Consider the following 21399-nt stretch of genomic DNA (forward strand, 5'->3'; position numbering starts at 1 on the left):
TCTATACTGCTCTTTAACTCAAATAATTTACATTTAATTTTTGCTATACCTAATGTTTCCTTTCTGCTGGTTGATTTCTACCTTAGAACTGAAGTTAGATCCCTAGATTTCCATGTCTTCAATTACAGCTCACAAGACAAAGTTCTATGATTCTTAAATAAAGCAGAACTAATTCAAAACAGTGTATATAATTAATCAAAATAGCTAGCAGTGTAATATTTTAAATAACTGAGGGCTGCCTGGATTATAGCAACATTATTAGCATGTGATTAATAAGCAGTTGAAGTATTACAATTGCTACACATTTGCTACGTTATTTTATCTTGCTTTAAGTTTAGGTGGCAATGTTTCAAGCCACAGTGAGGAGATTTGCTTTATTCAGTATTACGGTGTTAACCCCACCATCTGGTCAAACAGCTGAGGGAACTCAGACAACCATATGGGGAGGCCCATGTTTCTCTCTTGGGAAATATTTGCCTTACTGAATTATGCAATGGTTACCACTTTCTATCTTATTAGGAGTAGGAGTAGGATTTAAAAAAAAGGTCAAAATACTTTATGGATAACCTGAGTTTGGTGTGCCCTGTACTTAGCCTTAAGTTATATAGGAAAATAAGATGGCACTTACTTGAGGACCAGGCTGACCCTGAAAAACAAGAAAAAGATAAGGTTATGGAACATTATGACAAGGATTAATTCCTTAAATAGTAGCAAATAGTTACAGTACTCTCCAATAAGGAGACAGCAAAAAATCCAGTAACTGTATTAAGTCAGATTCTGGACTCTTAAGTCTATATTGAATTTGAATGTTTTAATTCAAACTGATGAACTTTCTTGCAATTAACTGATTTTGGAAATAAATTACAATAACACATCATTGAACATGCATTTGAGAAACTTCATACTTTAGATAGTCAGAACAATAAAATTTAGAAATTATAGAAAGACCTAATTTAATCCTTCTCAACTGAGAAAAAAGTCCACAGATACTGAGCTGATTTAGAAGTAGGTATTGGGTGCTTTTTCTCTATTACGGCTCATCCTCATGTTTCAAGGACGTGCTAATTGCTGCCTATTGAATGAACAAAGCCTAAAAACTGGAGGAACACCTTGCTGGGCAAACAATAGTCTTTTTGCCATTGTTGCAAGCTCCACAGTTTTAAGCAAGTATAAACCAATATTTAAATCAGCAAGTCAGCAGTAAGTGAACATTTGCCAGTCAGCCCAAGAGGTAGATGATACATTTACTCTCCCTTATTTATCAACATCACCCTTGGACCACCCCTGGCCAAATGGAGAGGCACCCTCTGCACACCGCGGAGGTGTATGTATCTCTTGTTGCTGCAAGCCATTACAGAGCAGGCTTCCTATCACTAAGGTCCCTAGCCTAGGAAAGCCAGTGAAAGTCATCAGTTATTCTAGCCTACTCATTACAAATTATTTGCATGAAGCTGAATTATATTACAAAACAGTATAGTAGCTGTGACTATGAACTACAACCACCCAGACAATCAGCTCACACTGTAACACAGAGACAAATATTTATATACTTTATTAATTTATATAATAAATATAAATTTTATTATTTATATAATAAATAATTTATATAATTTATTAAACTCCTAGGGCTAGCTTAGCTTCTCGTGTTTTATGACACTTCAAAAATATTTCTATTGAAAACTAAAATTTTCTAATTGAAACTACATTTCCTTTTGTTGAAAGAAACTGAGCATGAAGACTTCTCATAAGTCTTATAAAGCCTCTTCACTTTAGCTAGAAGGTACTGTACTGCTACACAGAGTTGAAACTTTTCTGTCTGAACATCAGGAAACACTTTTTTACTATTAGGGTAACCAAGCACTTGCACAGCTTGCCCAGGGAGATTGTGGAGTCTCCATTCTTGGAGATATTCAAAAGCTGTCTGGACATGATCCTGGGCAACCTGCTCTAGATAGATCTGCTTGAACAGAGAAGTTAGACCAGATGACCTCCAGAGGTCCCTTCTAACTGCAACTATTCTGTGATTCTGTGTGTTTTTAAAGGGGGCAAGGAGAAGCATTTCGACTGTGAACTATTATGTACAAGAAAAGCAGCCAAAGAAAAATGCTTTTTTTTTAGTAACTAATAAGATTTTTTGTGCTAAATTAAAAACCAAAAGAAACATATTTTAATTCACATGCAAGCTTTTAAAGATTTTTTTTTAAAATACAAGAAATATTAGAAATAATGTTACAGAAGAATCATGGTAAAAGACAGAATTGTGGCTATCTAATCCTTACACTGAAGGCAGCCTAAAGCATTCCTTATTGTAGATGCTCCAGTTTTGTATTAGTTCCTTACAACAACACTGTACTATAGAGGTTTTCAGACAAAAAAAAATAATGGCTATGGTTTGCCAGTTCTAATGTGAAGTAAAATTATCTGAATTGGTTGGTTCTATGAAGTTACACATCACACATCTCACTGGGTTAATGAATACAATTGGGACTCCTCTTTACTCAGCCTTTACCTCAATCTTCCCATCACAGCAGGTTTTAAGATATTATATGCTATATCTGACCCTAAAATCATCACAAATTGCTTACTGATGCAGTATTGGGCAGCCTGTACAATAAATTTGTATAAATTAACTAAACTGAAACCTATGCATACAAATTTTTAGATACAAACTCACAATATGTTTGTCTCACAAGTATATCTGAAGTTGCAATATATTTTGACCAAATCATTAAAGACAGTCTCCAAGTTATATATTAAAAAAAAAAAATTAAATGAAAGTCTGAAATTACCAAAATGTTTCAACAAAATGTTGATTTAAAGCAGTAGAAAGCAAATAAACAGAATATATACGTATTTTTAAACAAAAAGATTTGAAAACTGACACTTTTTTCTTCAATCTACTTAGACATAGAGGCGACTGTGTCCACATGGTACATGCTATATGTATGATATAAAGGACATACACACATAACACAAAGATACCCTGAACTGGATGTCAGGGATAGAATCATGCTCCTATGAAAGTGTTTTCCACTCTCAATCTCAACAGCATTACCAGTTTGCCTTTTTGTTATTGTGCATTTATAATTACTCTTTTATCATGTCTGCAATATGGAGAGAAGAAGCTGGAAACTGAATTTTTATAGGACAATTGTTTTTCATGGTGACACAGAACTCTCTGAGATACCGGGGAATGTAGTAGTTGCATTACTCTTAGTTTATATACGCTGATTTTTTTATCCTGTTGGCTATGAGCTCCTTGAACACGGAAGGAACTTTGCATTAGTGAAGGTAAATTATTTTCTGGTTTTTTCAGTTGTCCTTCAATATTTTTGTATGCTCTTAGATCCTAGCTACTGCAGTTACGGTATGATTTTCCCTTCTCACTAATGATCTGGTAAGTGACACGAACCAGAGGATGCAGCAAGCACTATATTATGGAACTCATCAGCTTCGCTTACAAAGGTACAGGTAGAAAGAGGCATCACCATACTGACCTTTTTGACTGTAAAGGGTCATTGTCACATAAGGACAATGCAAAGTGTGGGAGACAAAAAAAGGGCTGTTCATTTTGCCTTGTCTCATTTTTGTACGTTGTGAAAGAGTCAGGAATAAAGCTCTGTGAGTTACTTTCGTGTTCATTAAAAAACCCTCTAACATAAATACAATCTGATATTAGAAATCATTTGAGCAAGCTCAATCTCAATTAATATGCTTGTGTTCCCAAAGGGGCTCCAGGATTGCTGAAATCACTCTGGCTCACTGCTGCGTAAATTGTACCCAATGCACGATACTTGTGGATTAAAATGTTTTAGATGGAAGCATTTATCTAAATTTTAGATAAAAAACAGGGCGAAAATACTCTTCAAGACCAAAAAGTCAGCATTACTCTGATTTTTTTCTAACAAGCATCTCTTTATTCAAATGTGCTACGTACTCTAAAATTGATTCATTGATTGTAGCTACCAAATGACTGATGTTCTTTGTACGCAACTACAGATCAGTCCCACCACCAATAACTGATCAGGTGTTATTTTAGTCGCTGCTGCTTTGAACCTCTGTTTCATTGCTCATGTACTTGATTATCCACTACTGATTGCTGATCTTTATTTTTTTTTTCTTGAATTTGCATGACTACAGTGGGTATAGCTGCATAATAGATCATGTTTTCAAGCAAAATCTTCAGAACAATTTTCCCTTGTATATTCCTGTTTACTGACTTAATATGTTATTTTGCAGGAAAGAATGGGGTTGAAAGCCTATTCTAATTACCACGAAGGAAGTTCTTCTATGGTTGATAGTTAATCCCTTCCTAGCAATTTATCCTCATACTAGGTGCTGATAAGTAAATGATACTAAAAGAAAAAGAAAAGAGATATGGTGTAGCCAGGTCTAGCTGAAGTCAACAGGTAAGTCATCAATCTGCTAAAAGAGGAGATTAAAGAAAAATCCTGTTGACTGGAGGCTGCAAACATTGCAGAAAAGTTACTTAACAGTAGAAAGAGACACCAAGGAGCACAGGAAGAAGTCTTAAGGGAACAAAATGGAAGCTGACACTGCAAGTTAGCAAGTTGAGCTTGCAGAGGAAACAGGGCTTCTAGCAAAGGAAAGCATAGAAAAAAGATGTATTCAGGGTATCAAAGAAAAGGGTTGTCCTGGAAAAGGAAAAAGAAAGGAGCAAAAACAATAGCATGAGAAAGTGCAGAAACTGGATTTTAATCTTGAAAGAGCTAGGAACACGAACTTCCAGGCTCATACATGCAAATATACGGATATACAAATATATACACAAATACAAATATATTTACAAATGCATTGTATAAAATTAAAGGTTATTTCTAACTTAATTCAAGTAACACTTCCCTAAAGAATATCTGGGATAGCGTACAAATGCATTTAAAATGAGACATGGGGCTGTTCAGATCTAATCACTCAACAAAATCCAGGCAGAGAAATTAAAGCAAAAATGAAGAACCTGTGGAAAAGGGAAACCAGCAAGAGCCACAGATACGTGGTCAGAAATAATACCCTACTCTTTGAAAGGCATCACCAATCTACCCTTGTGGAGCATTCTCTGGACAGAGCACCCAAGTAGGAACATCTGTTTTACAATCTAATCCAGATTGAAAATGATAAGGAAACAGGAGTAGCATGGCTGACCTCCATTTCCTTGGATAGACATGAAAGACTGAAGTGGCTTTTTGGCACTCTGTTAAAATCTATGCTACCGAGGCCGAAATAAGTTATGCCGAAGGAAGCCAATATGTGATTAATATACATTTCAGCATAGGCAATTAAAAAAGCAAAGAGGGAATATGTGCAAGACCTAAATTACACTGGTTTTGAACAAATCACCTACCAGCTTTCCATCCATACCAATCGGACCCTGGGATAATCAAAAGTCAAAACAAAACGGAACAGTTAAATCAGAGGAACAATGAAGATGAGGAAAAATATACAGACTTGGGGAGTACTGTGGGCTGTGTACTTCTACTGTGTAGAAGATGAATAACTCTATGTCAGCAGTTAAATGCAATACCTTAAAGATATTTTGAGAATGAAGGCACAGAAAAGAAATAACAAAAGAAGCAGACCTAAGACAGAATTAATAAAAACAGTATGGGGGGAAGTAGCCAGGCAATAGCCGGTGTTTAACAAAAGACAGGTTCAACATGCAGTGAAGGAATTGTTAGCTTGGCAAATCACAGTGGCACAACAGAACCAAACATATGAAATAATGCATCTGGCTTGTGTATTTTTCTTTCAATAACTGAGAAAACAGAATAAGTAACCTATTTACTGAATGCTCTTATCACATGGTTGCAAGATGAAAAAAGCAAACACTTAAAATCTCATAACTAGTCTTTATTTAAATTAACATTACAATACAGATAGTTAATAAGAAACTTCAGCTCATGCAGTTCACTGAGGTACTATAGATTTCCACCTATACTTTGGCCAAGAAGTCCTGTGCCTTATCCTGCTTTCTTTTTTATTCCCTTGGGAAACATGGAATTATACTTGCTGATACATTACAAGTTACTTATTTCCTTCAGAATTCAGAGGGTGATTCTTGTTATATGGATGCAAATTCTAGGAAGGATTTAACATGGATGTACACTGTTGTAACTCAGTAACTGGTTCTGTGTCAACTGCATGTTTAGGTGATCACAGGACAGAGAAGAGGGCTAGAAAAAGTGGATTAATTTTAAATTTGATGTTTAATTGCTATGTCTCCTGACAAATGAACAATCAAGTTAACCTTTCACTGACAAGGGAATAAGAGCAGGCAGAGAAGTTGTTTCTGCCATTAAACTCCTCTTTTAGGCTGAAAGTGTGAGCTCTCAGGTCTGCCCCATGCGAAAAAGACACTAATTTATGTCTGCTGGAGAGAAGTTTTCTCTTAAATGCTGGCACTGCAGCCAGACTTTCCCCTTGGAGCTTGACAGGCACTCTTTCAAGACGGCCTTCCCTAGGCATATGGCCCCTTAGGAGTGATTGCTCACACTGCTTGATCTGGATCACTGTTGCTGAGAAGACAGCACATAACATATTTGCTGGCTTTATGTTGATGCATTTTGTCTGTGCTGCTTTTTGCCCCCTTTCTGAGCACTACTTCATCTTGCAAGCAAAACTCAAAGTGTAATAGTTTAGTCTAAATTGGGTCTGCAGGAGTTCTGCTAACGCCTTCACCCAGGAGTGTGTATTCCTACCTTATGCACTATTACTGATAGGTACTATAGTCATCTGAATGTGCCAGTTCAACCAGCTATCAAGAAAGCAATAAACACTACGAAAAAGTGATGCCATATCAATCTAGTGAGTTCCCTAGCTATCTGTTCTCTCCCAGCCTAGATCATGGACTCTGCCAAAAACTCCACACATACTTAGTATGAAAGAAGACATCGGTTGGATGTACATGTTGTGAAACTCATGATTTTTGGTACATTATTTGCTTTCTAAGAAGCCTGTGTAACCTACTTGTCAGATCCAATAAAAGGTTACTGTGTCTGGGCAGCCCTACAGGAATAAAACCCCTTAACTCTCCTTCCCTCCAGCTCTTACTGTGGTTTCCTGTCACATTATGAGTAGATGACATGCTGACAGTGTAAAGCAGGTCACCAGCATCTTGGTTATCTGCACGACCACTACCTTTTTTGTGTGCTGATGTCCTAGGAAAGTTTGTGACTCTTGGGATGACCTACAATATCTTTCAAGCGTTATCTCTGATAACAGTTCTTCCCTGGTATCCAATAAAGAAAGCAACTCTTCCCAGCGCATTAACAGGACAGCTTTTATTTAATTTTATTATTATGCTTCCTCAGTGCCTTTTGATCTCACACATACAGCACTTACTAATTTTCTCATAGTTATTTAGCAAATTGCTAAATATGGTACTGTATACCCCAAAAATCAAGGCAAGTCTGCAAATTAGTAGCTTTCCCAGATTTTTCTAGCACTGTACTACAGGATGTTTATCTAGTAATATTTACACACATAGTCTGTTGCAGGTACATAAATGAAGGCTGAGCTGAACCCTGGCTATGAATACATTTACTTCTAGAAAGCAAACTACAGATATTACCAGTTAAAACACTCAACAGTAAGGTCATGGTAGTTCCCCAGAGGGGGCCAGCAGCTAAATTTAACTGTTTGGTCTTCTGCAAGCTAAACGCAAAAGATTTACAGAATCACAGAATCACAGAATGTTAGGGATTGGAAGGGACCTCGAAAGATCATCTAGTCCAATCCCCCTGCCGGAGCAGGATTGCCTAGACCATATCACACAGGAACTCGTCCAGGCGGGTTTTGAATGTCTCCAGAGAAGGAGACTCCACAACCTCTCTGGGCAGCCTGTTCCAGTGTTCAGTCACCCTCACCGTAAAGAAGTTTTTCCTCATATTTATGTGGAACCTCCTGTGTTCCAACTTGCACCCATTGCCCCTTGTCTTGTCAAGGGATGTCACTGAGAAGTTCCCTGTCCTTCTTGAACTGAGGGGCCCAGAACTGGACACAATATTCCAGATGCGGCCTCACCAGGGCAGAGTAGAGGGGGAGGAGAACTTCTCTTGACCTATTAACCACACCCCTTCTAATACACCCCAGGATGCCATTGGCCTTCTTGGCCACAAGGGCACACTGCTGGCTCATGGTCATCGTGCTGTCCACTAGGACCCCCAGGTCCCTTTCCCCTACGCTGGTCTCCAACAGCTCTGCCCCCAACTTGTACTCATACATGGGGTTGTTCTTGCCCAGATGCAGGACTCTACACTTGCCCTTGTTATATTTCATTAAATTTCTCCCCGCCCAACTCTCCAGCCTGTCCAGGTCTCTCTGAATGGCTGTGCAGCCTTCCGGCGTGTCAGCTACTCCTCCCAGTTTTGTGTCATCAGTGAACTTGCTGACAGTGCACTCTATTCCCTCATCCAAGTCATTAATGAATATATTGAATAGTACTGGTCCCAGTACCGACCCTTGAGGGACTCCGCTAGACACAGGCCTCCAACTGGACTCTGTCCCATTGACCACCACTCTCTGGCTTCTTTCCTTCAGCCACTTCACAATCCACCTCACTACCCGATCATCCAGACCACACTTCCTCAGTTTAGCTGCGAGGATGCTGTGGGAGACCGTGTCAAATGCTTTACTGAAATCGAGATAGACCACATCCACAGCTTTACCATCATCTATCCACCGGGTTACATCCTCATAAAAGGCTATTTAGCTATTCTTAAAATGAATGAATACAGAAAAGAATTATACAAGTATTTGTAGAAGGAAAATTATTTACAAGATCAAACTGTTGGCTTAGAGGGACCAGTCAACAGCTCTTGCAGCTGTAGCAGTGCTTGTATTTTGCACATAAGCACTCTTTTCAGGGAATGTTTCTATAGCATAGAAAAAAACCCAACTATTTGTGTCCCCTTACAATGACAGGCATTTCAACTACTGTTAAATTTTTGCCTGCTCTTTGTCCATGCTACATAGCTCCTGCACTTGAAGTAGAGGACTATCTGTAGCATCTGGAAGAGTCTCAGTAACGAAGAATCAGAAATTCCCAGTAGGCTGAAGAGAAGCACCTGCTCACAACTGAAAATAATAGGAATTTCCCCCATGATTCCATTTGTATCAGGACTATTTGGTCTGAAGTCCAAGAAAGTCTTCTGGGATTTGCTTTACAGAATAGGAGAAGAAAGACAAATTTGCTTGAGACATGCAGAGAAATGTATTTGTTGCTAACACATTCCCCATGGAAAGAATAAGGAAAAATTTTGACATTGCAAATTACTCTAGTTCTAGTTTTGTGTAGAAATAAATTACAAGCAGGCCAATTATCATCTCCAAAAGTGTAATGATTTCTCAAACTTTGATGCCTCATTGTTTTTCCTGATTATTCAGTGTGAAATTAAGTATTTTGGAAAAAATTCTCTTCGCCAATGCAGACCATAGGTGTCTTAAATGTTTTGCATACACAAAATTAATACAGAAACATCTGCATCTCAGAGAGACACATGAACACAGAAAACTGAACAGACCCCCCAATAACACCATGCTAGACTGTGTTTCAATTTACTGGAACTTATTTCATGGAACAAATAAGTGGCCGAGGTTATTTCAACACTTCTGATGGCCAATGTTGGCCCAGCAAATAAAGCTAGTGAGACATAACAATGCCAAGCTGGCAGCATACAAGTATTTTCTGGACTCAGTTTGTAGTGCACTGAATTAAAAGTGAGTTTTCACACTGACTTTAATAAGAGTATGATTTGGCACTCAGCTGTCCAAAAAAAAAAAACCCACCCATATTTTAGAGTATCTCCCAGTCATTTTTTAAAAATCTTTTAGATCACACATTTGGCACTTTTAAGCTATACTTATTTAGAGTATCACAGTAGCATTTCAGAATTCAGAAACTCTTACCTGATTAAATCATGTAACTAAATTATTCCACATTTCTAAACAATCTACAGTAAGATCGATTGTTAAATTTTTACTTGCAGCTGCCTGAAATCTCTCATGTCAATACCTATACAATAGGAGATTCAGAGGAAAGCAGGAATCTAGCCTTATAGCAGCTGTATGAGCTGCATGTCTGCTACTATGTCAGACTGAGTTTAAAAATACCTATGTGGGAAAAAAAAAAAAAAGAAAATCTGTCTCAAACAGCAGGTTTGCAGATCATCCCCACTAAGTTCAGGTAAGGTGAAAGATGACACATTGCCTTTTCAAATCACCTATTTTAGTTCAAGATTGATAGAAGTTAAAAACCCACAACGGTCAGGTTTCCTCATCATGATACCATTAAAATGATGGATCTCCATGTCTTTCTTTTTCTCTCCTTTGGTTAATTACAAGGTTTATCAAGGATGACTTTAATTAGATGTAATATAGTATTCCTAGCAAGAATATATAATTCCTAGCAAGTCTGATGAGATTTCTTTTTGTGAAGTTTTGTTTTAGAACTTATGTGGGTAATGAGTATGATAAGCTCGTCAGCTAGCTAAATTTCTCCTGCTGATGAAACATTATTGGTTCTTTTTCAATGGCTGGAAGTGATTACTGTTAAGAGCAATGTGAGCAAACAGCCCAGGTACAGAAGTCACTTGCTCCAAGCCTGGGAGAAAAAAAGTGCACTAAATCAACCTGCAACAAGTCTCTCTGGCCAGCAATAAGGACATTACTGGAAAAAAAACAAATTATCCAGATCATTTGGGCTGGAGAAAACTTTACTGTGGAAAGATTGAACTACAAAAGTACAAGAAAGATGAGCCTGGTGTCTAAAACCCCTTTACCACAAAAAGCAAAATTACTGACAAAGATAAATGAAGCGCTACAAAGCTCTTTCAAAGAAGTCCATTTCATAATTTCCTGAATTCTTCCCTTAAGCAATTCATATTAGCTTCTACCTGAGACATAAAACTCGGCTAGACTGATCATCACCTAGAGATTGCGCAGTAAGTATAAATGTTTTCCAAGGTAGGGATTTAGAGTTTTAAATGAAGGTTGGGTTTTTTTTTTTAAAAAAAAAACAAAACAAACACCAAACCCAACAAAATTCACAGCACTGTTAGACTGCTTGATCTTCTTGACCAGCAACTTATGGGTCCCAACTGAACTGTTAGAGTCTTTATCTCATTCAGCCTTCAGAAACAACATCTTTCTTCTCCTAGACTCATTCAAAACACTGATGCAAAATTAATTATTCAAGATTTGAACTACAACCCCTCCCTGATACACCACACTGGTTTTCTTTCAATGGGAAAACTACATTCAGTGAAAGAAAAAGAAAAATAAAGACAGAAAAGGAAAGAAAGAGAAAAGAAAGAGAAGAGAAGAGAAGAGAAGAGAAGAGAAGAGAAGAGAAGAGAAGAGAAGAGAAGAGAAGAGAAGAGAAGAAAAGGGAAAAGGAGAAGGAGAAGGAGAAGGAGAAGGAAAAGGAAAAGGAAAAGGAAAAGGAAAAGGAAAAGGAAAAGGAAAAGGAAAAAAGGAGAGAAAGAAGCAAGCACATTCTTAAGTCTTTAATAGCCTCATCCTGTAATTCCAGGAATCTCTCATTTGGTTGCAAGCCATGTATTAACTCTCTCATCAAAATATCCCACAAAATTTCCTTTATCAAGCCAACAAGCATCTCAAAGCATACCCTGGAAGCGTACGAGAGACTCAGAATCAAGCTCCTGATAAAAGTTGGAGAATGAAGAATAGCAGCACCATGTAGCACTCCACACTACACCTTCATCAGCCAGAAAAGCTACACCATGCCTAGACTAGGCTTTCAGTATTGAGACTTCAGTTCATGAGCATAAAGGTAATCAGAAGTTATTCCAATTTATATTTTAAACCACCTGTCAAGTGCAGTGCCTTCAGTACAGAGAAATATGCAACATGCATGTGTAAAGCAATAAGCCAATGCTAATAGTAAGATGCCAAGCAGAACCGGCAGGAATCTTATACATATTTTGCTGTTCTTGTTACAGAAAAGGAAACGTTTCCATTTTTTCAGACTTTTTAGATTCTTTGATTATCAAGAAACAAAAGGACACGTGACCTGAAGCTTTGAATTTCATGGAGTGGCTCTATTGTCCATGTTAGCCTAAATTAGATGATGGAAATCATCAATAATGGAACAAAATGAAAAATGAAGGACAGTTTTAAAGATTCCAAAATAAACCAGAAATGCTAAGTACAGTCTCCAAAACTTTCCCTTGAAGCAACATCATTCTATATTACAAGGCTCCTAGCTGGGAGCCCTACATGCAGTCTGAATACTCCAGTAGCTCCTTTGCAATCATAAGATGGGCTGGTTATGTCTAGAAGCAATCAATTTGGAGAAAGAAAAATTGTTCAGAGTTTGGCTATTCAGAGAGTAGCTGAACTACAAAAAAAGCACCACATATGGTAACAATAAGGGAGTACAAAGAGTTCTATGCAAGAAAAATTATAGTCACAGCTTTTCAAAAGCATATTTCACAGCTGAAAAATAATTGCCGAGATAATCTTTATTTTTATAGTTTATGCAGGAAATCTGACAGGCAGTTTCTTGTGGTGCAGATACATTTTTGAGTATCTGAGCACTATGACTGCTCTTCCTGCTGAAATATATATGTAAAAATCCGTGAGAAAGAACTGGACTGATCTAAGTTGGAACAAACTCGTCTAAAAGACTGTAAGCAGACATCGTTCTATTTATCATGGCCAACATTGCACACATTGCAAGTATATAGGAAAATTAAATAAAAAAAAAATTACCCCCGGAAAGGTGAAGGATGCCATCTCTAAGCACGTGGAGGAAAAGAAGGTTATCAGGAGTAGTCAACATGGATTCACCAAGGGGAAATCATGCTTGATAAATCTGATGGCCTTCTATGACAAGATGACTGGCTGGGTTGATGAGGTGAGAGCAGTGGATGTTATCTACCTTGACTTGAGCAAAGCTTTTGACACTGTCTCCCGTAACATCCTCATAGGTAAGCTCAGGAAGTGTGGGTTAGATGAGTGGACAATGAGGTGGATTGAGAACTGGCTGAATGGCAGAGCTCAGAGGATTGTGATCAGCGGTGCTGAGTCTAGTTGGAGGCCTGTAGCTAGGGGTGTTCCCCAGGGGTCAGTACTGGGTCCAGTCCTGTTTAACTTATTCATCAATGGCCTGGATGAAGGAACAGAGTGTACCCTCAGCAAGTTTGCTGATGACACAAAACTGGGAGGAGTGGCCAACACACCAGAAGGCTGTGCTGCGGTTCAGCGAGACCTGGACAGGCTGGAGAGCTGGGCAGAGAGGAACCTCATGAAGTTCAACAAAGGCAAGTGTAGGGTCCCGCACCTAGGGAGGAATAACCCCATGCACCTGTACAGGTTGGGGGTTGATCTGCTGGAAAGCGGCTCTGCAGAGGAGGACCTGGGAGTCCTGGTGGATGTGTTCACCATAAGCCAGCAACGTGCCCTTGTGGTTAAGAAGGCCAATGGTATCCTGGGGTGCATTAATAAGAGTGTGGCCAGCAGGTTGAGGGAGGTTATCCTCCCCCTCTACACTGCCCTAGTGAGGCCACACCTGGAGTACTGTGTGCAGTTCTGGGCTTCCCAGTTCAAGAAAGACAAGTACCAGAGAGAGTCCAGCGGAGGGCTACAAAGATGATCAGAGGACTGGAGCATCTCTCTTACAAGGGGAGGCTGAGAGAGCTGGGTCTGTTTAGTCTGGAGAAGACTGAGGGGGGATCTTATCAATACCTACAAATATTTAATTTTATTTCAGTAAAGCGTTTGACACAGTCTCCCACAGCATCCTCGCATCTAAACTGAGGAAGTGTGGTCTGGATGATCGGGTAGTGAGATGGATTGTGAACTGGCTGAGGGAAAGAAGGCAGAGAGTGGTGGTCAATGGGACAGAGTCCAGTTGGAGGCCTGAGTCTAGCGGAGTCCCTCAAGGGTCGGTACTGGGACCAGTTCTATTCAGTATATTCATTAATGACTTGGATGAGGTAATAGAGTGCACTGTCAGCAAGTTCGCTGATGACACAAAACTGGGAGGAGTGGCTGACACAACGGAAGGCTGCGCAGCCATTCAGAGGGACCTGGACAGGCTGGAGAGTTGGGCGGGGAGAAATTTAATGAAATATAACAAGGGCAAGTGTAGGGTCCTGCATCTGGGCAAGAACAACCCCATGTACCAGTACAAGTTGGGGGCAGAGCTGTTGGAGACCAGCGTAGGGGAAAGGGACCTGGGGGTCCTAGTGGACAGCACGATGACCATGAGCCAGCAGTGTGCCCTTGTGGCCAAGAAGGCCAATGGCATCCTGGGGTGTATTAGAAGGGGTGTGGTTAGCAGGTCAAGAGAAGTTCTCCTCCCCCTCTACTCTGCCCTGGTGAGGCCGCATCTGGAATATTGTGTCCAGTTCTGGGCCCCTCAGTTCAAGAAGGACAGGGAACTGCTAGAGAGAGTCCAGCGCAGAGCCACGAAGATGATTAAGGGAGTGGAACATCTCCCTTATGAGGAGAGGCTGAGGGAGCTGGGTCTCTTTAGCTTGGAGAAGAGGAGACTGAGGGGTGACCTCATTAATGTTTATAAATATGTAAAGGGCAAGTGTCATGAGGATGGAGCCAGGCTCTTCTCAGTGACATCCCTTGACAGGACAAGGGGCAATGGGTGCAAGCTGGAACACAGGAGGTTCCACATAAATATGAGGAAAAACTTCTTTACGGTGAGGGTAACTGAACACTGGAACAGGCTGCCCAGAGAGGTTGTGGAGTCTCCTTCTCTGGAGACATTCAACAACCGCCTGGATGCGTTCCTGTGTGATATGATCTAGGCAATCCTGCTCTGGCAGGGGGATTGGACTAGATGATCTTTCGAGGTCCCTTCCAATCCCTAACATTCTGTGATTCTGTGATTCTGTATGAAATACCTTAAAGGCGGGTGTCAAGACGATGTGGCCAGACTTCTCAGTGGTGCCCAGTAACAAGACAAGGGGCAATGGGCACAAACTGAAACATGGGAAGTTCCATCTGAATATGAGGAAAAACTTCTTTACTTTGAAGGTGACAGAGCACTGGAACTGGCTGCCCAGGGAGGTTGCGGAGTTTCCTTCTCTGGTGATATTCAAAACCTGCCTGGATGTGACCCTGTGCAACATGCTGTAGATGAACCTCCTTTAGCAGGTGGTTGGACTAGATGATCTCCAGAGGTCCCTTCCAACCCTAACCGTTCCGTGATTCTGTGAAAAAATGGCCAAATATGACTGTGAACCCCAAAGTTCAAAGTACCTTTGTTGTTTTCATACATCAGACTAGCAAGAAGATTATTTCCAGACAGACGCTGTTTTTCTCTTTGCAGCCTATCCATCTCATCAGCATCTGCAACATTTGTATGGTCATGTCTGTATGACAAATTACTGCAAAGGGAAACTACTCTTGACCCCAGAAAGAGTGACATAGTAATTCCCCATTCAAGTCATAGTAAAGAATGGAGTCATATGGACTCTATTTTGTTTTGGTTCATTTTAAACTAATTGCTTACCACTGACTAACATTGTTTAATATAGACTAAAACTCCAAGTATTAAATACCTAAGTGATACTCAGATACTTCTTCAGGAGGAAAAAAAAAAAAAAATTGTAAAATGATCCTGCCTAATCTTGGCAAATCACATATGGTACATTTTGTTGACAAACAGCACATTGTAACTGCCTGCTCTTAAATATGAACTGTATTAAAATTATGATCTTAAAGTGCTTACGCCCCTATGCTTCACCCATCCATAAAAACAGTCTTGTGAAAGGTTGCAGAACTACGTGTTTCCATAAAAATACTTCATTACGCTACTGAATTCCACCATAGCTTAACAAGTACTTGAACATGCGGAACATACACATAGACAAGAGAGAAATCTCCTACATTCTGCCTAAAAGTTCTCATTTCTCCTGAAGAAACTGGAACTCCCATATCCATAAATAGAAAGCACATGGCTAATTCATCAACGCCAACATCCCTGTGTGAATATATTTGATGTGGTTGGTGCCATGTTAATGAGAAAACAACAAACTGTGAAAAATGTCACTTCTCAAAAATTAGCTGGCTAGCATTCAGCAGGAGATAGATTGTTGTAACAGCTGTGGCATGATGAATTTGATGAATTAGATTTTTGTTCTCCTGGAATAATTCTGAAGAATCTGTCTCCTCACACCACAATGGAAGTGAATCCATTTGCTCACTGAAGTCCTACTAAAGAACAGTCTTTCTTGTTATCTGTATTTTGATGGCTTTATAGAATATGAAAAAAATCTATTTCACTTCTTTTCAGTCTTTTTTTGTTTCTGCAAATCTTCTCTTTTCAGGGGGAATGAAGTTCTTTAAGGAAAAATAAGAATAGTCTTTTGGTAAATAACACAGTATCATAGAGAAATAACCTTCAGAGGCCAATTTTGACCTTCCCTCAGTGGAACCATCAGCTTTGGACGATTATCAAAACTCAAGAGCAGGTACATAAATTGATTTTCGCTCCATTAGGACAGAAGAATCTGACCATCATGCTCCTTTTATCCACCTATAGAGGTGCATATTTTGAGTGGGGCTCCCAGGGAATTAAGAAAAAGATACGACTGCCATGGAAATACTTCCCTTTCGACTTACAACAAAGGAGATGAATCTGAGTGGATACATCTCAATAAAAGAGGAGAAGAGAACAGTTACAAATGGTTTAAAAGAGAATAAAAATAAAAGCCAAGGTACTGAAGTGTTTATAAATAAACATGTAGACAAAAACCCCAATCATTTTCAACTATAGTGCAGTCAAAGAAAGCTTTGTTTGAACAATGCTAGGATAACCAAAATGCCAATGTCCATACCTAGTCCTAGTCCATAAATTCAGTATTTCCATCTGGGATACAACATATGAAAAAAAAAAAGATTCAAAGAAAAAACTTTTGAAGATGCACTGCATTAAAACTTAAACACCAAAGCAGGAGCTTTCAGCTATGCGCTGTCATATTTGCTCATGGAATAAAAAATTCTGCACATGCAAGCCCATTCAGATACTTCTGTCCTGTACCTACCAGATTTAAAAGGCACAAATATACATGTAGCTAGTTTAAAGACACTACTGTTGTCTGAAACACACTATAACCTAAATCATTAATTAAAAGTTGGAACCAGTAAATTCTCAAAAATTATAAATCATTATGGAAAAACTATATGAAGCACACTTAAAAAGATTATTTTATTGCAGCAAATAAAGCAGAATTCAGGGATGCACTACAAGCTTTTTCATTCTTTCTTCCTGAAATGTTTCCCCATATAGTTTTTAATGATGCACCACCAGTTCTATTTCCCCAATTTAACATGAAAAGAGGGATGTAGAATCATAGAATCGTTTAGGTTGGAGAAGACCTTTAAGATAATCGAGTCCAATGATTAACCTCACATTGCCAAGTGCACCACTAAACCATGTCCCTAAGTGCCGCATTTACTCGTCTTTTAAATACCTCCAGGGATGGTGACTTCACCACTTCCCCAGACAGCCTGTTCCAATGCTTGATAACCCTTTTGGTGAATAAATTTTTCCTAATAGCCAATCAAAACCTCCCCTGGCACAACTTGAGGCCATTTCCTCTTGTCCTATCACTTGTTACCTGGGAGAAGAGACTGACACCCACCTCGCTACAACCTCCTTTCAGGTAGTTGTAGAGAGTGACAATGTCTCCCCTCAGCCTCCTTTTCTCCAGGCTAAACAACCTCAGTAGCACCTGTAGGATGTAGCAATGAAAGAATTTGTATTTTAAGAAAGGATTATTTCTAGTGTTTGAAGAAAATTTTCACGTAAATCTTGCCGTGATCAGTAGCAAAACTTGGTTTCCAGAAGTAACATCTATTGTGACTATGAAAACGAAATCATTAAGCATGTAATAACAAAGATTATAAATCACACAAAGTGCTCACAAAGGCATACAGCATCTTTGTTTGCAAGTCTGTGCTTTTACTAGTTATATTATTTTAACTGGGGATCTGAATACTACCTCATTTACTGTCTTAATGTCCTGTCCCACTGACCTCAGACTTAATGGCCTTTCAAGCAAAACACTGGATACTGCAATTTAAACCCAAAGTGTAACATTTAGAAGTTCATGACAACGTTGAAAGTAGCAGGTTTTCCCATTCACAAGAGTGTGGAGGATGAGGAAGAGGAGCAAGAGGAGAAGTTGCGTATTCCTTACTGTAAGTCCAGGTGTAACTCATGCCTGGAAGATGACAATGAATAATATCTGGATAGGACATAATGTTTTAGATAGGACAACCTTTCTATTTGTGCCAGTATTTATTGGGAAAACTTAAGAATTTTCTGCTTTTCAATATTTCACTCAAGAGCAAACATCAAAGGTGTTAAAGAGGGGAAAAATGCTGATCCTTACATAAAAAAAACCCCAAAACCAACCTGTTATCAGAATTAAGCAGATGCTTGAAAGAGTGTAGATGCAACACCATATTGGTTGCCAAAAGATTTGAGGGACCGAGCAACCATATTGCTGGGTAAGGAAATGGAGCAAAAGACAGAGAAGGAAGAAAAGAAACTCAGTCAAGAATGAGTCAATGCAATAAAGCAGCCATGAAGGGGAAAGCCTGGAGCCATATGTTCACCAGCTAGATGCAGTGTCTAAAGGGAATTTTGTTTTGCTCGTAACTGACTCGACAGAGGTTACTGAGAGGATGCTGGAAGAATCTTGTCATTTTAATTCAGAGCCTCAGCAGCAATGCTGCTTCAAACTACTACTGCAGTTCTTTCTTTTTTTGTAGGTGAGAGGATATACAGGCACAACTTTCAAAAAACTTCTCCTGACAATTCTTTTTCTTTTATGGCAAATTCCATTTATTTATTTTTGAAATCTATGTGAAAATAAGCAGATTTTTGGGGTTTTGTTTGTTTGTTTGTTTCACATTGGAGAACAAAAGCTCATCTCTACAAAATCCTCCAATTGAATTGGTGCCTGTTTTCCCCCTCAAGCTATTTAGGAAAAGCTACTAAGTTTCTTTGTACTCATACATCTGCTTTTTGAAGCTTGCCTACCTAAAAACAAATTCAGAAATTTTTCCACTTGGATTCCAAAATCCCCTTTTATCTCCAAGTAGAGACAGGGTCTCATTGCACAGTCAGAAAGAAGGCTTTCCTTCTTCCTTGACAACCGCTGCACAGAAACAAGCAAACTCAACCAAAAAAACATTTAACCAAGGAAACAAGTTACAAAAATCAGATCAACCTACAGTATAGAACATGGGCTCCCCCGCTCCAGCCAAGAAAACCTGCAAATCCAAGTATTTCATACCGGTGCCTTTCTGAGCCGTACTCCAGCAAATCATACAGTCCTCTCACCTGTTTTCTAATTTCTGTCAAATTATGCAAGTTAAATTGAAGTTCACCAGAGCTGAAGAGGTGAATCCAAAGACAGAATATAGTTCAGTGAAACAGTTTTTAAAATCCTAAAGCATTTACCAATCTCATTAGTCCATTTAATCTCAAAGTTTTGTGGATCCACACATGAATACATCCAAATAAAACATTTTCATTACTTTCTTCTGACATAACTATTTTTAAAGATTATTAAAGGATTTTTGCAGAAGCTCGTGACAGCATGAAGAGCAAAAATGTGTTTCTTTGCATTCCCATCTAGGGAGAAACAATTTGTACGTGATGGCAATACCAGATTACACTTCACATACCCTAAGGGCAGAGACCTTAAACGAGAGATCTCCTATCATGTGCAGAGTGGATAATTGATCCACACAGCTGGAAGTGGAAACATTGAGGTCATTTTCTCTTCAGAGACTGGCTAATCAGTCAGACTACCTGAATGAAAACACAAGCCTCACTTAGGAGGAGTATTCTCATTAAAAAAAAAGGAACCTGCACTTGCACTTTCACAAAGACTAGGAATGCAAATCCTACGTTATACATGACAAAGTTACTGAACTGCTGTATGTTACTCTTGGTGCTTTTGGAGCACTTACTTTCAATCTTCACTCTCACCTATGGAAAAATGTACCATCATTAACATCACCCTCTAAAACAAACTGCAGGTGGAAAACTAAGATCATTCTAACTGCTGGAGGCCAAAAACTCAGTATACATGTCTAATACTACTGAACTAAAATATGAATTTTAATGTAAGCCTTGAATTCCAGTATAGTGATATGGCTTCTGTTTCACAAAAATCTGTGTACTGAGAAATAAAGAACTTCCTTAGCACCCACAATTTGTCTCCTAATTTCTTGTCCACATAGGTCCCAGTTCCACTTTGCCCTCTCATAGTAAGTAGTACTTATTTTGGGGATTGCTCCTCTGAGTAAGTGCTGTTCAGCATGAACAAAAGTAGAAGAATCTACCCCTGCCTTTGCTTATCTTAGTTGCAATTGATCTGGTAAAATGAGGAACTGCTACAGAAAGAATAGCGTGATTTTTTACAATTGCCAAATTTTCCCAGTTTTACTTCACTTGCTAAGAATTCCAGGCTTCCAAGCAGGAGCAAACAGCAGTTTATTTTTGTGAGAATATCATGTAACAGCAAGAAACTGATTTCTACATTAAAAACTTAATATTCTTTTTCAAGTGATGAGTGCCCATGAGCATGATTGTTTTTCATCATGCTCCTGTTGTGAGGCAAAGCAGCAAAGGGTTAAATTCCTCTCATTTATACTGGGAACAGCTATCGTGAACGTATACGAAATAATCCAAAAAGAATTCTTAACTCAATGGTCCTCTGTTAGATTATCAGTACTGTGCAGAACTCAATATTAGGAAAAATACTAAACGTTAATTGCTTTACCTTAAGTCAAAGATGGGGGGTGGGGAAAAAACCCAACTTTGTGAGGGTGATTTATGATCTGTATCCTACACAGTCACGGAAAAACTTCCAGTTGACATTCCACACTGCTTTTATAAATCTTTCCTACCAGACAAGTATGTTTGCTTTCAGAAACGGCTTTAACTAATCTTGATTTCGATATGCACACATGTAGCTGAGAAAAGGAGAACAAGGGCAGTCCAAACAACACTCTAGTATTTTCCTTGTGATGCGAGAGGCAAGATGCACATTAAATGTGCCCATTCCAAAGATGCCCAGGAATGGAGAAAAAGTACTTTAAGGCTTTGTTCTACCAGCTAACTTCTGGCATTGAAAAGAGAGACCCAGAAACGTAGAGCCGAGAACCTTATTACCTTGACAAATGCTAGCTAAATAATTTCTGGTGTAATTGCCAGATGATGCTAAGCAGTGTGGGGCCCACTACAGGCATATGAAAGAAGTTCTTGATTCCCAGTAGGGAAAAAGTTCCTTGTTCACCTTTATAAGAACTAGTTCAGGTACTCGCCTGCTCCTGATGTTCGCTTTCTTATATTGCCTCTCTCATAAATGGGAGCTGAAC

The 21399-nt window shown here is 39.0% G+C and overlaps 1 protein-coding gene across 1 annotated transcript in view; it reads right to left on the reverse strand.

The window, feature by feature from the left end:
- The window catches only part of COL25A1 (collagen type XXV alpha 1 chain), a 341058-nt gene that overhangs the window by 130075 nt on the left and 189584 nt on the right, over window positions 1-21399 (reverse strand). Inside the window, exons 6-7 of the mRNA XM_068404174.1 lie at window positions 5360-5386; window positions 629-646 (exon numbers count right to left, since the gene is read on the reverse strand). Of these exons, the coding sequence (XP_068260275.1) occupies window positions 629-646; window positions 5360-5386 (45 nt within the window). The remainder of the gene's footprint in view (window positions 1-628; window positions 647-5359; window positions 5387-21399) is intronic.

Source organism: Nyctibius grandis, chromosome 6 (genome assembly GCF_013368605.1).
Source record: "Nyctibius grandis isolate bNycGra1 chromosome 6, bNycGra1.pri, whole genome shotgun sequence".
Classification (NCBI taxonomy): Eukaryota; Metazoa; Chordata; class Aves; order Nyctibiiformes; family Nyctibiidae; genus Nyctibius; species Nyctibius grandis.